The sequence below is a fragment of the Elephas maximus genome, chromosome 10 (genome assembly GCF_024166365.1).
Source record: "Elephas maximus indicus isolate mEleMax1 chromosome 10, mEleMax1 primary haplotype, whole genome shotgun sequence".
Classification (NCBI taxonomy): Eukaryota; Metazoa; Chordata; class Mammalia; order Proboscidea; family Elephantidae; genus Elephas; species Elephas maximus.
In genome coordinates this window covers 117,812,794-117,833,136 of record NC_064828.1, presented here as the reverse complement: position 1 = coordinate 117,833,136, position 20,343 = coordinate 117,812,794, and the positions used below count along the sequence as shown (strand labels likewise).

The 20,343-nt window shown below is 50.6% G+C and overlaps 2 protein-coding genes across 4 annotated transcripts in view; one reads left to right on the top strand and one right to left on the bottom strand.

The window, feature by feature from the left end:
- The window catches only part of LOC126083982 (cytochrome c oxidase assembly factor 8), a 32,872-nt gene extending 21,059 nt beyond the window's left edge, over positions 1 to 11,813 (bottom strand). Inside the window, exon 1 of the mRNA XM_049898093.1 lies at positions 11,666 to 11,813. Coding sequence (XP_049754050.1) covers positions 11,666 to 11,779 — 114 coding nt within the window. The 5' untranslated portion in view covers positions 11,780 to 11,813. The remainder of the gene's footprint in view (positions 1 to 11,665) is intronic.
- BAG5 (BAG cochaperone 5) lies at positions 10,213 to 17,600 on the top strand. 3 transcript variants are annotated; one of them, XM_049898089.1, is made up of 2 exons: positions 10,213 to 10,305; positions 13,270 to 17,600. In XM_049898089.1, the coding sequence occupies exon 2, from the start codon at positions 13,296 to 13,298 to the stop codon at positions 14,637 to 14,639; it is 1,344 nt and encodes a 447-aa protein (XP_049754046.1). In that variant the 5' UTR covers positions 10,213 to 10,305; positions 13,270 to 13,295; the 3' UTR covers positions 14,640 to 17,600. The 3 variants fall into 3 exon arrangements, with proteins under 3 accessions (XP_049754046.1, XP_049754049.1, XP_049754048.1); XM_049898092.1 differs by lacking the exon at positions 10,213 to 10,305 and adding an exon at positions 12,054 to 12,149; XM_049898091.1 differs by lacking the exon at positions 10,213 to 10,305 and adding an exon at positions 12,225 to 12,528.
- Positions 17,601 to 20,343: the final 2,743 nt, after the last annotated feature.

Sequence of the window (20,343 nt, the reverse complement as noted above, 5' to 3'; positions counted from 1 at the left end):
GGAAGGGGCCACAGGTCTTCCCTCTTCACAGAATGTTTGCTCATCAGACAGGCATCTTCCCTACTGGGCCCAGGAAAGGCGCTAACTGTCCAGCTCTGGTTGAAACCTTGTCTCTTTTCCACTGGCTTCTCCTGTCCAGCGCTGCAGGCCAGCGCCAGAGCTCCATCTTCTTCTGCCTCATTGGGCCCCTGAGCGCTCCATCACTCCCTCCTGGGCCTCTCCTTCCAGAGCCAGCATCTGGGGTGCGGAGCCATTTTCTAGTTCCCTCCTTCCTGCACAGCACAAAGCTCCTCTCCCAGGCAGTCACCACAGAAGCCAGCAGGGGCCACAGGGCGAGTGCCAGCAAGGCTGTGGGCCACACTTCTTGGTCTGCAGTTCCTGAACCCCCACCCCCGGGGCTGGAACAGAAATCTTCTAAGGGCGAGGGTCCTTAGCCCCCAATTCCAGCCTTAGAGGTGATTCCTAACTTCAGGGATGGCAACTGCAAAGCAGCCGCCCAGGCCACGTCTGTTATTCTCATTATCTTTAAGGCCAGAAGGAGCCCTGGTGGTGTAGTGGTTAACTGCTCAACTGCTAACCTGAAGGTCCATGGTTTCAACCTACCAGCAGCTCCTTGGGAGAAAGATGAGGCAGTCTGCTTCTGTAAAGATTTACAGCCTTGGAAACCCTATGGGGCACCTCTACTCTGTCCTACAGGGTCCCTATGAGCCGGAATCAACTTGACAGCAATGGACTAGAAGGCTCTCGTCAGAAGTGTCTTTCCCAGGGAGCTAGTTCAGCCCAGGCCCACCAGCAGCAAGGCCTGGTTTACACGCCCCCCACTCAGGGTGTCCAGACATCTTCATTTGTGTACCTATCCCGCCTCCCACTGCAATACTCAGGCTGGAGCCACATACCACTAAATCCTTGGCAACCGCTCCTGATCTGAGGGCCAGCACCAGCAGATTCGGGGTTTCTCCAGTGTGCACAGCCTGCTCTTCCATGTGGACACACTCACTCACTGAGACTCTGGGTCAGCTGTGGGCACGGGGAGACGTGCAAACACACCCAGCTCCTGCCTGGATATCTGTCTCTGTGCACGTGAATTCCGCACACCTACTCCTGACCCCAGAACCTCACTAAGAACCTGTGTTGGGAACACCAGCCACCAACAGACAAACGTTTCCTCTCTCTTTTTTTTTTTTTTTACTGCCAGAAGAATGGTAGAATTTCAAGTGCCACAGAACAGATCACTTCCAGAAGGCTCCAAAAGGGGCAGGAACCGGACCCTGAGTCATTCTAGTTGCACGTATGGAGAGGGATTAACAAAAACCACAAAGTTGGCAAAGTACAATGTGTGGGAGAAGAATCCAGAAAGATGAGATGCGCTGAACCAGGGGCTAGTGAGAGGGTGGCCTGACTTTGAAAGCCCTGAACGTTAGACTGCAGAGCAGGGGCTGGGACTCCAGGCCACGGGGAGCCATCAAAGGCTTTTTAAACAAGAGACTCACACGATTCAGCAAGGCAGCAGGTGGGATCCCATCCGTCTGCGCGTCTCTCCAGGACACAGCTCAGGCAGAAGTCAGCAGTCAGTAGCAAGCACTGCTGGGCCTTAGTTTCTCCCGGCAACACTGGTGGGCAGGGAGGCCGGCTTTACATGGAGCATGGCGCTCAGCTCCTCCGCCCACCTGCTCTGCTTTCACCTCTTGGGATCAGTGGCCTTCAGACATCACCCCCTAAGAAAATTCTGGAAAAAAAAAATTAAGATTGCTATCTAACCTTTTTCTTCTCATCTCTGTGGGGAACTCTCGTCTGCCTTCTGTCTCATGGAGACACGTACTGTGCACACATTTCTCCTGCTTAAACCTTTACCATCGCTGTGCAAAGTTCCTGCTGATTCGGTGGAAATCAGCCTCAGCTAACAGCAGCGTCTACGCTCATCCAGGAAAAACCATTATCATTTAGAATTTATTAAGTCAGACAGTAAAGTCCAAGATGGGCCTGGGAGCTTCAATAAATGTAGAATGCAGACATAAGCCAGGTGCTCGAGCTAAGATCACATTTGTCGTTTTTACCTGCCAGGAGGCAGCAAAACGTCAGGAAAGAAACTTGGCTTTGCCAATTACAGACTGTTTCATCTTCCAAGTCTATGTCCTCATCTATAAAATGGGTCTAAGAAAGATGTGGCAGTTTGCCTCCATAAAGATTTACAACCTTGGAAACCCTATGGAGCAGTTCTACTCTGTCCTACAGGGTCACTACGAATTGGAATCGACTCGACAGCAATGGGTTTCTTGGGGGAATATACCTATTTCACAGGCTTGTTTTGGTTTTTTCACTCTTCGTTACCCCTCCACTCGGCCCCAGGTAACCACTAATCTACTTTGGTCTCTATACACTTGCCTATTCTAGATATTTCATATAAGTGGAATTATACCATATTTGTCGTTTTGCATCTTATTTTACTTAATGTTTCCAAGGTTCATTCATGTTGTAGCATGTATCAGGAATTCATACCTTTTTATGGCTGGATAACATTCCATTGAATGGCTATACCACACTTCGTTTATCCACTCATCTGCTGGACACTTGGGTTGTTTCCACCTTTTGGCTGTTGTGAATAATGCCGCAGTGAACACTGGTGTACGTGTATCTGTTTGGGTCCCTGTTCTCAATTTCTTGGGGTATATACCTAGGATTGGGGTTGCTGGGTCACATGGTAATTCTATGGTTAACTTTTTGACAAGCCGCCAACTGTTTTCCACAGTGGCTGTATCGCTTACATTCTCACCAGCAATGGATGAGGGGTCCAATTTCTCCATCCTCACCAACACTTGGTGTTTTCCATTTTTCTGAGCATAGCCACCCTAGTGGGTGTGAAGCAGTGTCTCACCGTGGTTTTAATGTGCATTTCCCTGATGACTAATGGTGCTGAGCATTTTTCCTGTGCTTGTTGGCCATCTGTTCATATTCTTTAGAGAAATGTCTATTCAACTCCTTTGTCTATCTTTCAAATGAGTTGTTTGTCTTGTTGCCAGTGAATTGTAGGAGCTGTTCATCTCTTCAGAAACCCTGGTGGCGCAGTGGTTAAATGCTACAGCTGCTAACCAAGTGGCTGGCAGTTGAAATCCACCAGGTGCTCCTCGGTTTTTCTTTTTTTTTTTTTTGGTTCATATATTCTGGACATTAAGTCTTCATCTGATATGTGGTTCCCAAATATTTTCTCCTACTCAGTAGGCTGCCTTTTCACTTTCTTGATCATGTCCATTGAAGCACAAAAATTTTTAATTTTGACGATCCATTGATTTTTTTTAAAGTATTTTAATTGTGGGGAAAATATACACACCAAAACTACTTCTACATTTACAATTCAATGACATCAATGACATTTTCACCATCATCACCATCCTTTTCCAAAACATTCACACCATTAACGTCAGCTCAATGCCCCCAAACAAAGGCCCTTCCCCTCCCTCCACCCTAGTAACCATTAATAATCTTTGCTTTCTGTATATTCGCTTATTTCATATAAGTGAGATCATACAGTATTTGTTCTTTAGCAACTGACTTATTTCACTTAGTGAAATATGTTTTTTTTTTGGTGTGGTGATAGTATGTTTTTTTTAATCTGCATTTTTTAAGCTACAAATCACAGAACGTGGTTTTCAAAAATGCACAGATATCTTGCTTAAATCAATATGAAATTCACTGCTCTCATCTACCAGTTTAATAACCCCAACCATCTAATCAAACAGCAGATGAGGTTTAAAATGGCCTATTCTCATTACAACTCCAGGCCCGGAAGCTTCAGCAAGTTCTCTCGTCCAGAAGAAAAGAAAGAAATCATACTTCCATAAACAGTCCCCACAGGGTACACGCAGCAGCTCACTTTACAAGACTGAATGTAACTGTGATCCCGAGATCTGGGGAGACAGTCCCCAGAAAAGAGAATTAGAAGCTGGTCTCACTTATGAACACAAAACCAAACCCACTGCTGCTGAGTCGATTCCAACTCATGGCAACCCCAGAGGACATGGCAGAACTGCCCCACAGGATTTCCAAGGCTGTAAATCATTCTGGAAGCAGACTGCCACAACCTTCTCCGGCAGAGCAGATGGGGGGTTCAGACCTCTAACCTTTCAGTTAGCAGGATAGTTTAACCACTGCACCACCAGGCCTCCTCATGAATACAGAGGCTCAACAAATCAGCAAACCAAGCTCAGCGATACATAAAGAGGATAATATGAAAAAAGGGTAATACATCAGGACCAATTGGGGTTTACACCAAGGGTCATGGTTAGCTCCTTGGTATAATAGTAGAAAATCAATCAATCTTGATGAAAGAATACACCAATAACATAGACTCCCCCCACCCCTCAAAAAATAAGTAAATACAATCTGAATGTAGTCAAGGCTCTAGATGCAGTGAAAAATGCACAGAAAACAAAGAGGTGGGACGGATGTGTTAAATTATACCACACAGACACAATCAACAAGATCCAGACCGGGAAATCCTAAAGGATACATAACCCTGGCTTTTGACAAATACGTAGTTTAAAGGGGGGGAGGTGGAGGCAGAGTCTATACATTAAAACAGACCTAAAAGAATAGAAATGAAAAAAAAAAAAAAAGAATAGAAATGTACAGACCTTATTTGGATCCTGATACAAATAAGTTATATTTCTAAGGCAATGGTGGCAATCTGAACACTGACTGGACGTTTGGTGAAACTGAGGAATTTTTATGTTTTATACGTGTCCTAATGGTATTGTGTTTATGTTAGAAAAAAATCCCCATCTTTTCAGGATACTTAAATATTTACAGATGAAATCTAATGCCTGATATTTGCCACAAAATAATATGGAAGGTAGAACGGACAGGAGTAAAGATGAAATCAGGGGCCTGAGTGGATAATCCTCAAAGCAGGGTAACAGACACAGAGCAATTCGTTACATTCTTGTCTGCCTCTGTACATACTTGAAATTTTCCATGATACAAAGTAACCCAAGGGAAAAATCAATTTAATTGTTCACTTAGCAGAATAAGGGGAAAATTGTGTAACTACTTCAATAGATGGAGGACACCGGAGAGGCAGTCAGAAGGCCTAGGCTCAGGCCTGATTCTGCTGTGTTACACTAGGCAAGTCTCTTTACCTCTCTGGGTTCCAATTTTCACACGTATAAAACAGTGGAGTTAAACTCATGCTTTTAAAAGCCCTCCTCCCCTGGCTTTTATTTTTCCCAATTATTTATTGAAAATCTTTTGAATACGCGAAATAGCCACGTTAGGCGTTAAAACGCTGTGACTCCAATCTCTCACTTGTTTCTCATTTATCTGATGTTTACCCTGAATCCTCCCCCTTAATGAAGATATAAAACGTGTGACCAGTCGTTCCGTTACCTGTATTTGTCAGTATTACCTCTCTAGGAACGGAGGTGTGTCTGACCTCCACCTCACAGGCATCAGCTTTGGGCTGGTGGTGACCCTCACCACCACCACCACACCCCACCGGCCCTGCCGCCCAAGTTTCAGAAGACCTCTGATGCCACTAGCTTACACCCAGGAATCAGAAAGACAGGTGAGTCCTGCGGTTGTTGTTGCCACTCCGTCAATTTCGACCCACAGTGAGCGACAGAGCAGAGCTGCCCAGAGGGTCTCCTAAGCTGTGGTCTTTAGGAAAGCTGGTCACTACCAGGTCTTTCTCCCACGGAGCACCTGGGTGAGTTCGAACCTCCAACCTTTCTGTTAGCAGTTGAGCGCTTGGCTATTGCACCACCAGGGCTCCCTGAAGTCTTACTAAATAGATATTATTTAAAGTTCATAGTACCATCTAAGACACATCTACTGGTCCCACTCCATCTGGAACAAAGAAGAATGAAGAAAACCAAAGACGCAAGGGAAAAATGAGTCCAAAGGACTAATGGACCACAACTACCATAGCCTCCACCAGCCTGGGCCCAGAACAACTAGATGGTGCCCGGCTGCCACCACCGACTGCTCTGACAGGGATCACAACAGAGGGTCCCGGGCAGATTGTGAAAAATGTAGAACAAAATTATAACTCACAAAAAACATCAGGTTTACTGGTCTGAGAGAGACTGGAGAAACCCCTAGAGTATAGCCCCCAGACACCTTTTTAACTCAGTACTGAAATCACTCCCAAGGTTCCCCCTTCAGCCAAAGATTAGACATGTCTACAGGGTCACTATGAGTTGAAACCAACTCACTGGCAACAGGTTCTTGGTTTGGTATAGGGCAATCGATCACACACGTGAGGAGTGTGCTTCATGGTTCAATCATGTATACAACACTAAATGGACACACCAGCTCAAAAGCAAAGACGAGAAGGCACGAAGGGACTGGAACACTGGATAAATGTAAACAGGGAACCCAGGGTGGAGGAGAAGGGGCGAGTGCTGACATATTGCAGAGTTGGCAACCGATGTCACAAAACAATTTGTGTATTAATTGCTTAATGAAAAACTAATTTGCTCTGTAAAATTTCACCTAAAACACAATTAAAGAAAAAAATTGATAAAATACATGGCAAAAAAAAAAAACTAGATAAAAAGGCAGACTGGGAAATGTATTTGCAACAGATAGAACAGACAAAAATATTGGTATCTGTAATAAAAAGTTTCTCTGAATTAATAACAAATAGAAAAAGGGCAAGGGCGAGTCATTGAAGATAAATTTTAAAGGGTCAACAAACATACGAAAAGACATTCAAACCTGCTAGAAGTCAAGCAAGTGAAAATTACACAAGGAAACTGCAGTTTTAAGGCACCCAATTGGAAAAGCCGAAAAGGGGAGGAATCACATCCGGTGCTGTCAGGGAGACAGGCCTTCCCTCGTTTCTGCAGAAGTGACCCGCAGCACCTTTTCTGAATGTGAAGGAGCCCTGGTGGCGCAGTGGTTAAGCATTCGGCTGCTCACGGGGTTAGCGCTTCAAATCCACTAGCCGCTCCACAGACGAAAGCTGAGACAGTCTGCTTCGTAAAGATCACAGCCTTGTAAGTCCTGTGGGGCAGTTCTACTCTGTCCTACAGGGCCACTATGAGTCGGAGTTGAACCCATGACAACGGATTTTTTGAATGTGATCTGACCATATCTAAAATGTTAAAAATCCATTCTTTTTGGCACAAGAATTCCAGTTTGGAAATCTATCTTACGGGAAAGTAAACGCAACAGTATGTAAAACCATCAAAAAAAAAAAAAAAAATGACCTCTCGATGCCAAGGGCTTGTATTTTTGTTCTTTGTGATCCAAAAATTGCTAGAAAATGATTTTTAATTCCTTAACTTCTGTGTACAGGACTATAACACATACATTCGTTGTGTCCATGCCTTACAGACTGTACAGCTTTGAGGAAGTGACTTTACTGTGCCTAAATTTACTCATCTGTCAAGTGACGATGCTAAAAGTAACTACTTCATAGAATTGCGAAGGTTAAATGCATTAAAATGTATAAAGTTCTCAGAACAGTGCATGCAACCGTTCAGTCAACGTCAACTATTACTATGAATGTGACTAAAACTCAGGACTGAAAATAAACATTACTTCATGAAACGTAACCAGTGGTTCTCAAAATTGGAGGGTTATTTGACTCACCCTCAAAAATCCTGATGTCCAGGCCACACCCCAGACCCACTCACAGGAGAGCCGCAGGGGGTGGGCCCCAGTTCTGTGTAAGGTCTAACCAATGGTTCCAAAGCACAGACAAGTTCAAGAACCAAGGATGCAAACTACACAGACAAGGAACAAGCTGCAAACACTTACGAGCTGAGTTTAAGTTGGGTTTGGAAGGGAGAATGGTGCCTAACTATCATATTTCTGTTAAAACTCGTATCCAGAGATGAGAAGTGGGAACAAAGCGTGCAGGTACTGAAAGCCAATCTCTTTAACTCAAGCAGAGGGCAGAGCCAAGAATTAATGAAAAACAGACGCAGTGTTAAAATGTGTATCTACTTAGATAACGAAAACAGTATAACGACCTGTCACTTTTGGGAAGACCTGACATTTACACTCAGCTCCTGAAAAACAGCAATCTCTCCCTGCTGCAGAAACTTAACTACCTAGAGAAACTGCTGTGCACTCAGGAAGCACACAAAGGTGGTGACGAAGGAAATACAAACTGCCCTACAGCAGAAACTGTTTACAGTCCATCCAGGATCCAGAATAATGCAGCACTCAGATCCTACATAAAAAACAACACGAGTCATCGCTACAGTTGGGCAGGTTCTGACTCACAGGCCAGCCTCCGTTTTTTACTGGGTCATCAGCATCACAACAGGTGTGAGCGGTCTAGCAAGTGCCCAGCACTGGGTTTGCCTGTAAGTCTCATCGTGAGGATCCAACCCAAGGTAAGACCGATTTTACCTTAACAAAAAGCCTGCATGACAACAAGGAAGCCTTGTCTGGGTGAAGTCCTTTTTTTTGCCCACTAGCTCACAATATTGGAGCCCTGGTGGCACAGTGCTTAAGCGCTATAGTGATCTATGGCTGCTAACCAAGAGGTTGGCAGTTTGAAACCACTCCTTGGAAACCCTATGCGGCAGCTCTACTCTGTCCTACAGGGTCACTACGAGTCTGAATCAACTCAACGGCAATGGGTTCAGTTTTTTTGGTTTGCTATGCAGGAGACCTGGGTTCAATTCCCGGGCAATGCACTTCATGTGCAGCCACCACCCATCTGTCGGTGGGGGCTAGCATGCTGCTAGGACGCTGAACAGGTTTCAGCAGAGGAAGACAGACTAGGAAGAAAGGCCTGGCAATCTACTTCTGAAAATCAGCCAACTAATCATGGGGATGGCACAATTCCATCGTGTATGGGGTCACCATGAGTTGGGGGCGACTGGACAGCAGCCAAGAACAACAGCAACAGTTCACAAAATAGGGAAGTGTGCCATAAGTGGCTAAGGCACTCTGCTGCTAACCAAAAGGTTGGTGGTTCAAACCCGCCCCGTGGCTCCACAGGAGAAAGATCTAGAGATCCACTCCGAAAAGATGGTTGTTGTTGCCGTTTGGTGACATTGAGTCGGTTCCAACTCATACCAACCCTATGTACAACAGCATGAAACAGTGCCTCGTCCTGCGCCATCCTCACAATCGTTGCTATGTCTGAGCCCACTGTTGCAGCCACTGTGTCAGTCCATCTCATTGACAGTCTTCATCTTTTTCGCCGACCCTCGACTTTACCAAGTGGGAGATTACAGAAAAGATTTTTACCTGATAAGATGACAGCCTAGGAAACCCTAAGGAGCAGTTTTACTCTGTCACATGGGGTCGCTATGAGCCGAAATCCACTTGACAGCACCTGACGACAACAAGCCCTCATTCTGGGGAAAGCTCTTGGTTGGTCTGTAGTTTGCTTTCCCAGAGCACACTCTGTTGTGAGCACACTCCTGCCCAAAGACTGAGTGAGACGCTGCTAGGCTCCTGCGTCCTAGGAACACAGAGAGGGCTGTGGCCACTCTGACAGGGAACTGAGCGGGGGGGGGGGGGGGCTGGGATCTGGCTAAACAACTGCCCTGGTGGCTCCTCGACTAAACTATAAACTAGACAGAACTTCAGGGCCAACGTTTATGAAAGTGTGTTAAGAGCCTGAGACCAACAGAAACGAACATCTCCAGGCAGGCTCACTTTGGAATTCTTAATTGGTTTTTTTTTTATCCTTCTTTAATTACTGTTTTAAACAAGCTGTCCAGCCTCCCTCATTAGCACCTTGGCAAATGAAGCGCCTATATATTTCCTTTACGTATTTTATCTGCAGCCTATTCCCCACCGCAGTCAATGTTTCCATTTAACAGCTGGAATCAAGCCCCTCCCCCACCCCGCAAAAAAAAAAAAAAAAAACAAGCCCACTGCTGGGGAGTGGATGCGGACTCACGGTGACTTATAATAGGATTTCCAAGGCAGTAATCTTTCGGAAAGCACACTGCCACATCTTTCTCTTGTGGAGCAGGTGGGTTTGAACCCATGTTTCAGTTAGCGGCCGAACTCTTAACCACTGCACCACCAGGGCCCCACTCAAAGCCTAGGCCTCCCTTGAACAAAATATCTTTCATAACAGAGCAATTTATAATTATAAAAACTGTCTGCCATTCTTTCTTGTACAGACTTTAATCTTTGTGGATTTTTGGCCAGCATACACGCACCTCATTTCCAAACCAGAAAAACTCTTCACCGTGAAGTCCTAGAGAAAAACAAAGGTCGCCATCGCGTGAGGAAAGGTACTAACAATCTTAACGACGCCAAGTCACCAACGAACAGGCAAAGATACACGAGCTTTAAACACGGAGAGCAGCTGTCCTCGAGAATAAAAAGGTAGGCACAGACTTGCTGGCCGACTCGGACTCGGCACACGTGATGACAGTCCTACTGGTCCACATGCACCCTGGTCCCCGCACCCAGACCACGGGGTTGACACGGGAACTGCGGGCCACGGGCTCACTGCGGGCCACCAGGTCACCTGCTGCTCTGAACCCTGCCTGGAGCTCAACTCACGCCACAGTGGGGGAGACGTGAGGTGCAGGGCCAGGCCGCCTGGAGGGGTGCAGGGTGGGGGTCGGTCCCGAAGTGTGCAGGGTGGGGGTCGGTCCCGAGGGGTGCAGGGTGGGGGTCGGTCCCGAGGGGTGGGGGGCTGGGGGGTCGGTCCCGAGGTGTGCAGGGTGGGGGTCGGTTCCGAAGGGTGCGGGGCTGGGGGTCGGTCCCGAGGGGTGCAGGGTGGGGGTCGGTCCCGAGGAGTGCAGGGTGGGGGTCGGTCCCGAGGGGTGCAGGGTGGGGGTCGGTCCCGAGGAGTGGGGGCCTGGGGGTCGGTCCCGAGATGTGCAAGGTGGGGGTCGGTCCCGAGGAGTGGGGGGTGGGGGTCGGTCCCGAGGGGTGCAGGGCTGGGGGTCGGTCCCGAGGGGTGCAGGGTGGGGGTCGGTCCCGAGGGGTGCAGGGTGGGGGTCGGTCCCGAGGGGTGGGGGGCTGGGGGTCGGTCCCGAGGAGTGGGGGGTGGGGGTCGGTCCCGAGGGGTGCGGGGCTGGGGGTCGGTCCCGAGGGGTGCAGGGTGGGGGTCGGTCCCGAGGGGTGCAGGATGGGGGTCGGTTCCGAAAAGTGCAGGGTGGGGGTTGGTCCCGAGGGGTGCGGGGCTGGGGGTCGGTCCCGAGGTGTGCAGGGTGGGGGTCGGTCCCGAGGTGTGCAGGGTGGGGGTCGGTCCCGAAGGGTGCGGGGCTGGGGGTCGGTCCCGAGGAGTGCAGGGTGGGGGTCGGTCCCGAGGGGTGCAGGGTGGGGGTCGGTCCCGAGGGGTGGGGGGCTGGGGGTCGGTCCCGAGATGTGCAAGGTGGGGGTCGGTCCCGAGATGTGCAAGGTGGGGGTCGGTCCCGAGGAGTGGGGGGTGGGGGTCGGTCCCGAGGGGTGCGGGGCTGGGGGTCGGTCCCGACGGGTGCAGGGTGGGGGTCGGTCCCGACGGGTGCAGGGTGGGGGTCGGTTCCGAAAAGTGCAGGGTGGGGGTCGGTCCCGAGGGGTGCGGGGCTGCGGGTCGGTCCCGAGGTGTGCAGGGTGGGGGTCGGTCCCGAGGTGTGCACGGTGGGGGTCGGTCCCGAGGGGTGGGGGGTGGGGGTCGGTCCCGAGAGCTGCGGCTCGGACGCCTCGTCCCTGACGACCACTCCTTCCGGTCCAAGCTCTCGTGCGCCCCGCTTACCCGGCTGGGCGCCGCATCCCTGCGCTCTGGGGCGAGCTGGCGGCGGTGGCCAGCGAAAGCGCGGCAGAGCTGGGGGAAGAGGGCCTTACTCCTGGGCCCCAAGGCCGCCATCATTGGCGTCCGCCCGGCTCCCGCGGCGCACGACAGAGGCGCGACGGCGTCAGAGACCGCCTTACGGCAGTGTCGCAAAGACTAAGGCGAGGGGGAGCGCGGCCGACCGTGCGCTTTCCCGGCGGTTCGGGGAGGCGGCTGCGGGCACCGCGGGGCTGTGGGCGAAGGGGTGACGGGCGCTCCTCGGCCGCGGCCTCCTCACGCTGTCGTGCACGCGGCTGGCGGCGGGCCGTGGGGGGGCGCCGCGACTGAGGGACGGCTCCCCGGGGCTGGGGGCGTTCGGCCCGGGGCGGGGCTGCGGCGGCCGGGCGGAGGCGGGAGCCGCAGAGGCTGCTGAGGCGGCGGCCGGAGCGCGATGGAGCGGGCGGAGCAGGTGAGCGAGCGGGCGGGCTCCCTCCCCGCCGGCCGGGCTCCCTCCCCGCCGGCCGGGCTCCCTCCCCGCCGGCCGGGCTCCCTCCCCGCCCCGGGCCGTGCCGAGCGCGCCGCCCCCTCTGCCGCGGCCCATTGTGAGGTCAGGGCCGGCGGGCGCGTCGCGGGACCCGGGCCGAGGCCCCCGGAGCGGCCGCTGCGGCCAGTAGCTGCCGCCGCCCCGCCGGCCCCTGCACCGGCCGCCCCGTCCAGACCTAGCCGGGAGGGGCGAGAGGGATGCAGCTCGGGGCCCCGCTCCGGCGCCTCACCCCGTGAAGGGCCGCCCGGCCACCGGCCAGCTCCGCGCGGGAAACCCAGGCGCCGGCAGCCCCGACCGGCTCCGGGTAAAGGGCCCGAGGGCCGGGCGGGGACGGGGGCGGGGAGGGCGGGCCGAGCTCTTCGCGGGAAGACGGGCTGCGCTGCTCACCGCCGATGCCGCGTTCCGGGGGGTGTGCTGGCGGGGGAAGGGGCCCGAGCCCCCCGAAGCCGCAGGCGGCGCCTCTGCAGGGCGACTAAAGGGCGGGTCGGGACCGGGCTTGGAGAGGCCCGGAAAGGCAGGAAGACGGATGTAGAAATGGGGACTTCGGGGGGTGTAGGCCCCTCCGGGGCCTGCCTAGGGGCTCAGGTCCTTTTGCTCTGAGTTACTTTTTCTGGAAACCAGACATAGCTGTCTTGGAGGGATGGGGTGCTTGGGTGGTAGGGTTTATGCTGCGTGACTTTCCCTTCCGTGCATTCCGCAGGTGCCCTGCTCATTCTAGCGTTAACACCCCAAGTATTTGTGTTATGCCGAACTGCTTGCATCTTATAAAGGCAGACGTAGGCGCCTCTCTTTTTACGATGGCTGAAACGCGACATCCGCAGGCCCCGGGTTCCCCTGGACGCGGCAGTAACCACTGTTCCTAATAGCTGCCAGGCTGGGGGGAGGGAGTTGGTATGTCACTCTCCTTGCTGTACCTGAGCATAACTGTCTTCTGGGTTGCGGTAGGGACAAGCCCCTTCTTTAAGTATGTCTTTTAATTAATGTGTGATTGCCATTCTTCAGAGACTCTGTGCTGTAATAAATTGTCACTCTTGTCGTCCTTTAGTGCTTGTGAAACAACCCAACCAAAGCATGGATATGGGAAACCAACACCCTTCTATTAGTAGGCTTCAGGAAATCCAAAAGGAAGTGAAAGGCGTAGAACAACAAGTAACTGGCTTCAGTGGCCTGTCAGATGACAAGAATTACAAGAGACTGGAGCGAATTCTAACGAAACAGCTTTTTGAGATAGACTCTGTAGATACTGAGGGAAGAGGAGATATTCAGCAAGCGAGAAAAAGGGCAGCCCAAGAGACGGAGCGTCTTCTCAAAGAGCTGGAGCAGAATGCAAACCACCCGCAGCGGCTCGAGATCCACACCATTTTCAAGGAAGCCCAGGCCCTTGTGAAGGAGAAAATCGTGCCGTTCTACAGTGGAGGCAACCATGTCACTGATGAATTTGAGGAAGGCATCCAGGATGTCATTCTGAGGCTGACACACGTTAAAACCGGAGGGAAGATCTCCCTGCGGAAAGCCAGGTATCACACCCTGACCAAGATCTGTGCCGTCCAGGAGATCATCGAAGACTGTGTGAAGAGACAGCCGTCCCTGCCGCTTTCGGAGGACGCGCACCCTTCCGTGGCCAAGATCAACTCAGTGATGTTCGAGGTCAACAAGGCCAGAGGCACCCTGATCGCGCTCCTCATGGGCGTGAACCACAACGACACCTGCCGGCACTTATCCTGCGTGCTCTCGGGGATGATGGCAGACCTGGACGCTCTGGATGTGTGTGGGCGCACGGAAATCCGCAACTACCGCAGGGAGGTCGTAGAGGATATCAACAAGTTACTGAAGTATTTGGATTTAGAAGAGGAGGCAGACACCACGTACGCGTTCGACCTGGGACAGAACCATTCCATTTTAAAGATAGAAAAAGTCCTCAAGAGAATGAGAGAAATAAAAAACGAGCTTCTCCAAGCGCAGAATCCTCCCGACTTGTACCTGAGCTGCAAAACAGAGCTGCAGGGCCTGATCGGACAGCTGGATGAGGTGAGCCTGGAGAAGAACCCCTGCATCCGGGAAGCCCGGAGGAGAGCAGTGATTGAGGTGCAGACGCTCATCACGTACATCGACTTAAAGGAAGCCCTGGAGAAAAGAAAGCTGTTTGTGTGTGAGGAGCACCCTCCACACAAAGCTGTCTGGAGCGTCCTTGGCAACTTGTCAGAGATCCAGGGAGAGGTGCTTTCGTTTGACGGGAACCGCACAGACAAGAACTACATCCGCCTGGAGGAGCTTCTCACCAAGCAGCTGCTGGCCCTGGACGCCGTGGACCCGCAGGGAGAGGAACGGTGCAAGGCCGCCAGAAAGCAGGCGGTGAAGCTGGCCCAGAATATCCTCAGCTATCTGGACCTGAAATCCGATGAATGGGAGTACTAAAATACCAGACATCTCACGTTCAGTATTGCTTGTTTTGCACTTTATATATACTTTCTATGTATTTCTCGAGAGGTGTCAGTTCATTGAGCTTAAACGTGATTTATATACATGTCTACTTCAACCTCAGTATTTATGATTTAAGCAGATTGTATTCAGAATCTCTGCTGCTTTGGCTGCTGCGAAGCAGTTGTCACTCCAGCACGCTGGCTGTTCCGTCTGGGTCGGTCTCCGTATGATGTGGCCTGGGTTTTTATCGGGGGGGTGGGGCTGGGGCAGGTTTTGTTAACAAAAAATGGAATCAAGGCAGTTTTGTAATTTTAAAAAATGGGTTGTGTGAGTGTTAAAATGCAGATACTTCAAAATCTAGAAAAATAGACATAAGCTTACCCGATACTGGAAGAATTGTGAGAAAAGGGGAAATTGTGGTTACACAGAGTGAGGTCCAAGCAGGAGCAGTAGGGTGCTCTGTTTTAATCTGCTAAGTAAAGCAGAACTTGTTCCGTTTGTGAACCCTGATTCGGGCCCAGCCCACGAATTGAGTGGGGTTTTTATCTGTTACTGGATAGCTTTGAGTGAAGATCTGTTCTTTTGTAAATGTTTTTTATTTGAAAAACAGTGTCTGTATTCTCCCCCTACCCTCTGCATTTAGGGGGGGGGATTTTATTTTTATGTGTGTAATGTAAGCAGATTATGAAAATAGCAAAAAAAAAAAAAAAAAACCTACGAGACTGCATTGAAGAAAGGATATTAAGTACCTTTAAGTTATTTTTGTTTGTAAAATCTGATATTAACAATTTTTCTCTAGTAGTTAATAAGAATGGGAACATTTGAATGAAGTTAATTGACCTTTAAAACACAAACGAGGAAGCTCTCCACTATAGGTATTGGCCTGTAGTTGGACAGTGAAAGCTGGGAAGGAGTTACCAGCGCCAAGTTCCACTAGCAAAGCAGAAACATTTGCAGCCAGCCGGTAACATTCAAAGCTACGCTAGGGATGAGCTTGTTGAACGTACCCGGTGCTGGTTTACAGTGTTCAGTCGTGGCAGCTGTGGGTGACCATAGAGAACCAGGTCTTTATAGCTTGTCAGGGGAAGTTAGTTGTCAGTAACTAGCATCTTAAATGTCAGACTCCTTGGGACTAATTAGTAAAACCTGTTCTAAATTAAAGGTTTTTCTCTGTGTACTTACACTATTGGTATGTGGAAGTTTCTTTATTGCTTAAAAGCTATTAAAATGCATCAGTGCATGAAATGTTTCTCTTCTGCTAAGTATTCCTGTAAATACTTTATGATGACCCAGTTTCATGGTTGCCTGTTAATGCAAAAAGCATTTCCTGAAGTTTGGAAGGGTCTTTGTAACGTCTTAGCCCCGGGATCGTCACTGGCAAACAGACTGCTCCCTCTGTAGTCACCTTTCACAGGTAGTCAGTCACATTGGAGACATCTTTGGAAGTCTGTAGTAATCTGCAACATTCCTTCAGAGATTCATGTTAACTTGGTACTTTTGTGTAGGGAAATTGTCGTTTTAAACACCTAAAAAATGGTCATTAATACGGGAAGAGATATAGATGCCCAGAGACGCTGGGAGCACAGCTGTGAGCCGAGCCCCCAGTGTTGCCCAGTAGTTAAAGCCCTCCACCTGCCTTTCCTACCAGAAACGTCCTACCGCCTTTGGACAGCTGAGTCAGCGGGCAGTCGGGGTCCTGGTAGTGAGACCCTCCCGTGAGCATGTCCAGGTCCTGGGGGCAGCGGCCCCTCGGTATAAGTCATTGGGTCGCATTCCAACCAAAGTAGTTTTAGGATGCTTTTCTGTATCATAGTTTTAGGCTGCTCTTAAAATTTTGAAGAAGAGTTTTTAAATTAGAGCACCATCTTCACTATACCACTGGGAAATCAAGGTTCCACTGGAATTCACTTCAGACGTATCTTTCACCAAGTTCTGTTTAATGTTTAATTTTTTGACCTTGAAAGTTAAATGTCAATATTTGCTTTAAAAGTGTTCACTGTGGTTTGAAAGATTTTCTGTAGCTTTTGTAGCACATCCAGCCCTACGCTTGGAACGGTGTTCGTGAGCATAGCACTGTCCCTTTTACTGTCTCACGTGGGTCTTCTTGGTCATCTGAATGGTCAGACTGACCTTGAGTGACCACTCAGGCATGGCTTTATTTCCTGCTTTTAATCTGTCCTAGTTGCTTGTACCCAGTTACCTTGCTCATGTAACAAGCCCAGGTAACACCGAATCTGTCTTGTTCTTCGTCGGGAGCTGTTTGTGTCCACACATACCTTGGATTGGGCGCTTTACGTTCTGCTGTGCTTGTGTGATCTCACACGCGGATGCTGTCATGGGAGTAAAACCTCCCACAGCAGCAGCGTGGCCCCGGGGCTCCACTAACTGCCACAGTCCACGTTCAGGTGACAGACGCCGGGGAGTGGTTGCTTTCTTTACATCCTGTACAGGCGGTGTCATTCCCAATCATTCTCCATCCAAAGAGATTACAGTCAATCAGCCTGAAATGAAGTAGTTATTAAAGTAAGCACAATGAGCACGTCTGCGAAGTACAGGGTAACACTTTATTTTGCTAAAATGCCTTTGTTAATGTATTTACTATAACAGTATGTTTGAGAGGTTTAAAATCAGTTTTTTCACTTGCTTTATTTTGCTGATTTTTATCTGGCTTTTGAGGGTCTAAGCTTATCTTGTACACGAAGGTTTTTTGAGCAAAGCTTTTCACCTTTTAACTTGTCAGGTGTTTTTAGAAATAATTTGAGAAGCCTTTGTCCTTGATTTTTATGTATAAAACAGGTGTGTCGTCCAGCGTGTGGTTCCTGCCCCTGCTCTTGACTGCGTATGGCTATTGTACTAGGTGTCGTAAACAGTTTGGTATTACTTGGAGGTACACGTATTCTGTCCTCTTATTCATGAAATAAAAATCTCTTAGCTTATTTTGCAGTGGAGAAAGGACGTGAGTCTGAGGTGTGTGTTCTGTTCTGAGCCTCGTGTACTGTCTGACTTGGAGAGGGACTGGTTTGTCACCAGAAAGGCCAGGGCAGGGGGAAGGTGGGCTCCCAGAGGAGTGGCATCACTGTCTTGGGCACAACCAGGGTCCAGTCACAGGTGATGGAGTCACAGTTCTCACCACCCCAGGAACTGGGGGCCTGAGGACGAGGGTTGCCGAAGCCAGCGGGAGCTGTGCCCTCATGCCCTGCCGGAGGAAGGAAGCCTGGGATGTGGTTCGAGAATGATTTTCCCTGAAGAGGAGCTCTCAGTTGGAATGTGCGGTTGAGACTTCTCTTTCTAGGCTTTTCCTTCTTGATGGTCTTCCCTCTGCGGTCTGTGTCTTCCTGACAGTCCCGTGGGGACAGACGCAGCCGCTGAGTGAGAAGGAGCAGGTTGTACAGGCTACGGGAAAATGCTTTGGGGCATTTGGAGGCTGTAATTAGCAAGCCCTCCACCACACGCACACACCGAACACCACACGACACCAAGCATTTTATTCCTGCGGACATTAGAGCTTGCTGTGTGTCTTGTGTTGTGCTGAAGATTGGGAAATGTCTGTTGTGTCATTGTCCCCAAAGAAGTGACCGCATACTTAGGGAGACTGATCAGATGCATGGTCTGTCTGGAGGCACAGATGCCTCGGTGTTGGGAAAGGTGCGGGTGCTGTGGGGAGGTTGGAGAGAGACCATGGGGTTAGGGAGGCCTGGGGAGGGCTCAGCGGGCCTCCTGGCTGGTGGGAGTGCCATTCGCGGAGGCCTGGGGGTGGCACTCTGGCAGGATGCCTTATGTGCGTTTTGTCCTCTGAGCCATCTGCCATGGGCAGTCATCACTCTGTTATCAGGGGACTCTGAGGCCGGGCAGCAGGGCTAGCAGGAGAGAAGAGCAGTGCAGACTCTGCTGCCCGTGGGCTGACCTGGAGGCTGAAGGAGAAGCTGTGGCCTTGGGCCATCAGCCCACCCCAGAAGTTCTGGGGCACAGCCTAGGCACCGTTCCTGTCTGAGAGCCATTGAGCTGGGCCATGGAGGGTCGCATCGGCTCTCCATCTGCAAAGTAGCTGAATTTGCCCTTGGGGTTCACTTCCCCCTGAGAAACGGAGTCCTGACCCTCACGGAGGTGAACACAGAACACATTTAGCTCCAGTATCGCCCCAAAGCCACTGTGTCAGTGTGACATGCACCCGTTAATGGGGAAACCATCTTGGGTCCAAAAATCCGAGTGCAGTTGAAGAAACACCATTCTAACAAACTAATGTCTTACTCTGTCAAGATGTCTTTCAGTTGTGAATTACGACTGGGAAATAGCTTTCTAACTTAACGTCATAATGAAATTCAGATATTGCCCCATCTTAGAATCCACAGATCCTCCCCAAGATTGCAGGGACCTGTTATGTGATCCCCAGTTTGAGAAACACTGTAAAGCTTCTGCCTCCCATGTGTGGGCTCTGCTCCATGGTTCCGGTAAACGCCGGCACTCAGTTTGTGTAATGATCCTGCCCCTCCTGAGCCCTTTCCGTGCAGCCCGCGTTTTCCAAACGACTTTCTGGTGCCCCTCACCTCATCTCCCTGCCCCGTGTTTGGGTCACCTCCATCCTCCACGGCTCAGCTCTCAGGACACAAAGCTGGCTGACCTCAGTGTGAGTTAAGGGGAACGCCTGAATGGCCCGTTTGCAGCCAGGGTTATAGCTCTGCAACAGGTCTGGGTTCTGGCATTTTCTTGTGGAAGCAGGGGCAGATGTTTTGAGCCTCTCCTGGCCCATCCCTCAGAGGGCATCCTTGCACCTGCCCCGCGGGGTTCCTATCCACAGCCTTTCTGCCTAGCCCTGGGCCTCCCTGCCCAGGCATTGCCTTTGAAGCAAGAGCCCCAATTCTCAATCCTTGTAGGGGCAGGTGCTGCAGTGACATCTTTGGGTGGACTAGGCTTTTAGAAATAGGGTCCTCAGCTCCTGCCACGTGATAGGTATCGCACAAACTCTTTCTGGGTAAATGAGTGCATGTCTCAGATCTTTAGAGAGGTTTGTAAAATGTCTTAAAACCAGTTCCCTGTTTGCTGGTCAGGATCTAACAAACCTGTACCTTGCTGTCCCTCAGGCCACCAGTGGTTATCAGAACGGCAGGGAGCTCCACCTGATGCCCACAGCGTCCACTCTGGAGTTGGGGGGGCCTTGTCTGACACCTACCTTGTCCCTTCCAGATTCGGGGCCCCTCATCTGATGCCCACTGTATCCCCTCTGGAGTTTGGGGCCCACATCTGATGCCCACAGCATCCCCTCCAGAGTTTGGAGGTGACAAGATTGCCCTGCACTGAGGCTGCTGGAGACCCTTATCCCTTGTTGGGAGATGCCACTGCTGGGGGGCTGATGTTTGTGTGACACACACACACCCCACCTCTGACCGGCTGGGCAGACAGCCCAATGGGGGCCTGGGTTAGGGCTGCATCCTGACAGCCTGGTGGGTGAAAGCATCCACTTCTAGCTCCAGGGGCAGCTGACTTCCTTACTCAGGAATCATCCGTACTGTAGCTGAAGCCCTCTGCCTGCCCCATGCATCTCCACTCAGGAGTGACAGCCACTACAGATGGGCAGGACTGGGGGTAAGGGCCACTGCAGAGGGGAGCGGCATTTCTGAGGATTGTAGGGAGCAGTGGTCAAATATGACTGGGTGATTGAGAAGTCAAGGAAGGCTTCCTGGAAGAAGAGGCATAGAAGTTA

Coding starts and splice junctions, on each gene's coding strand:
- BAG5 (XM_049898089.1), top strand. CDS start 13,296: ATGGATATGGGAAACCAACACCCTTCTATTAGTAGGCTTCAGGAAATC.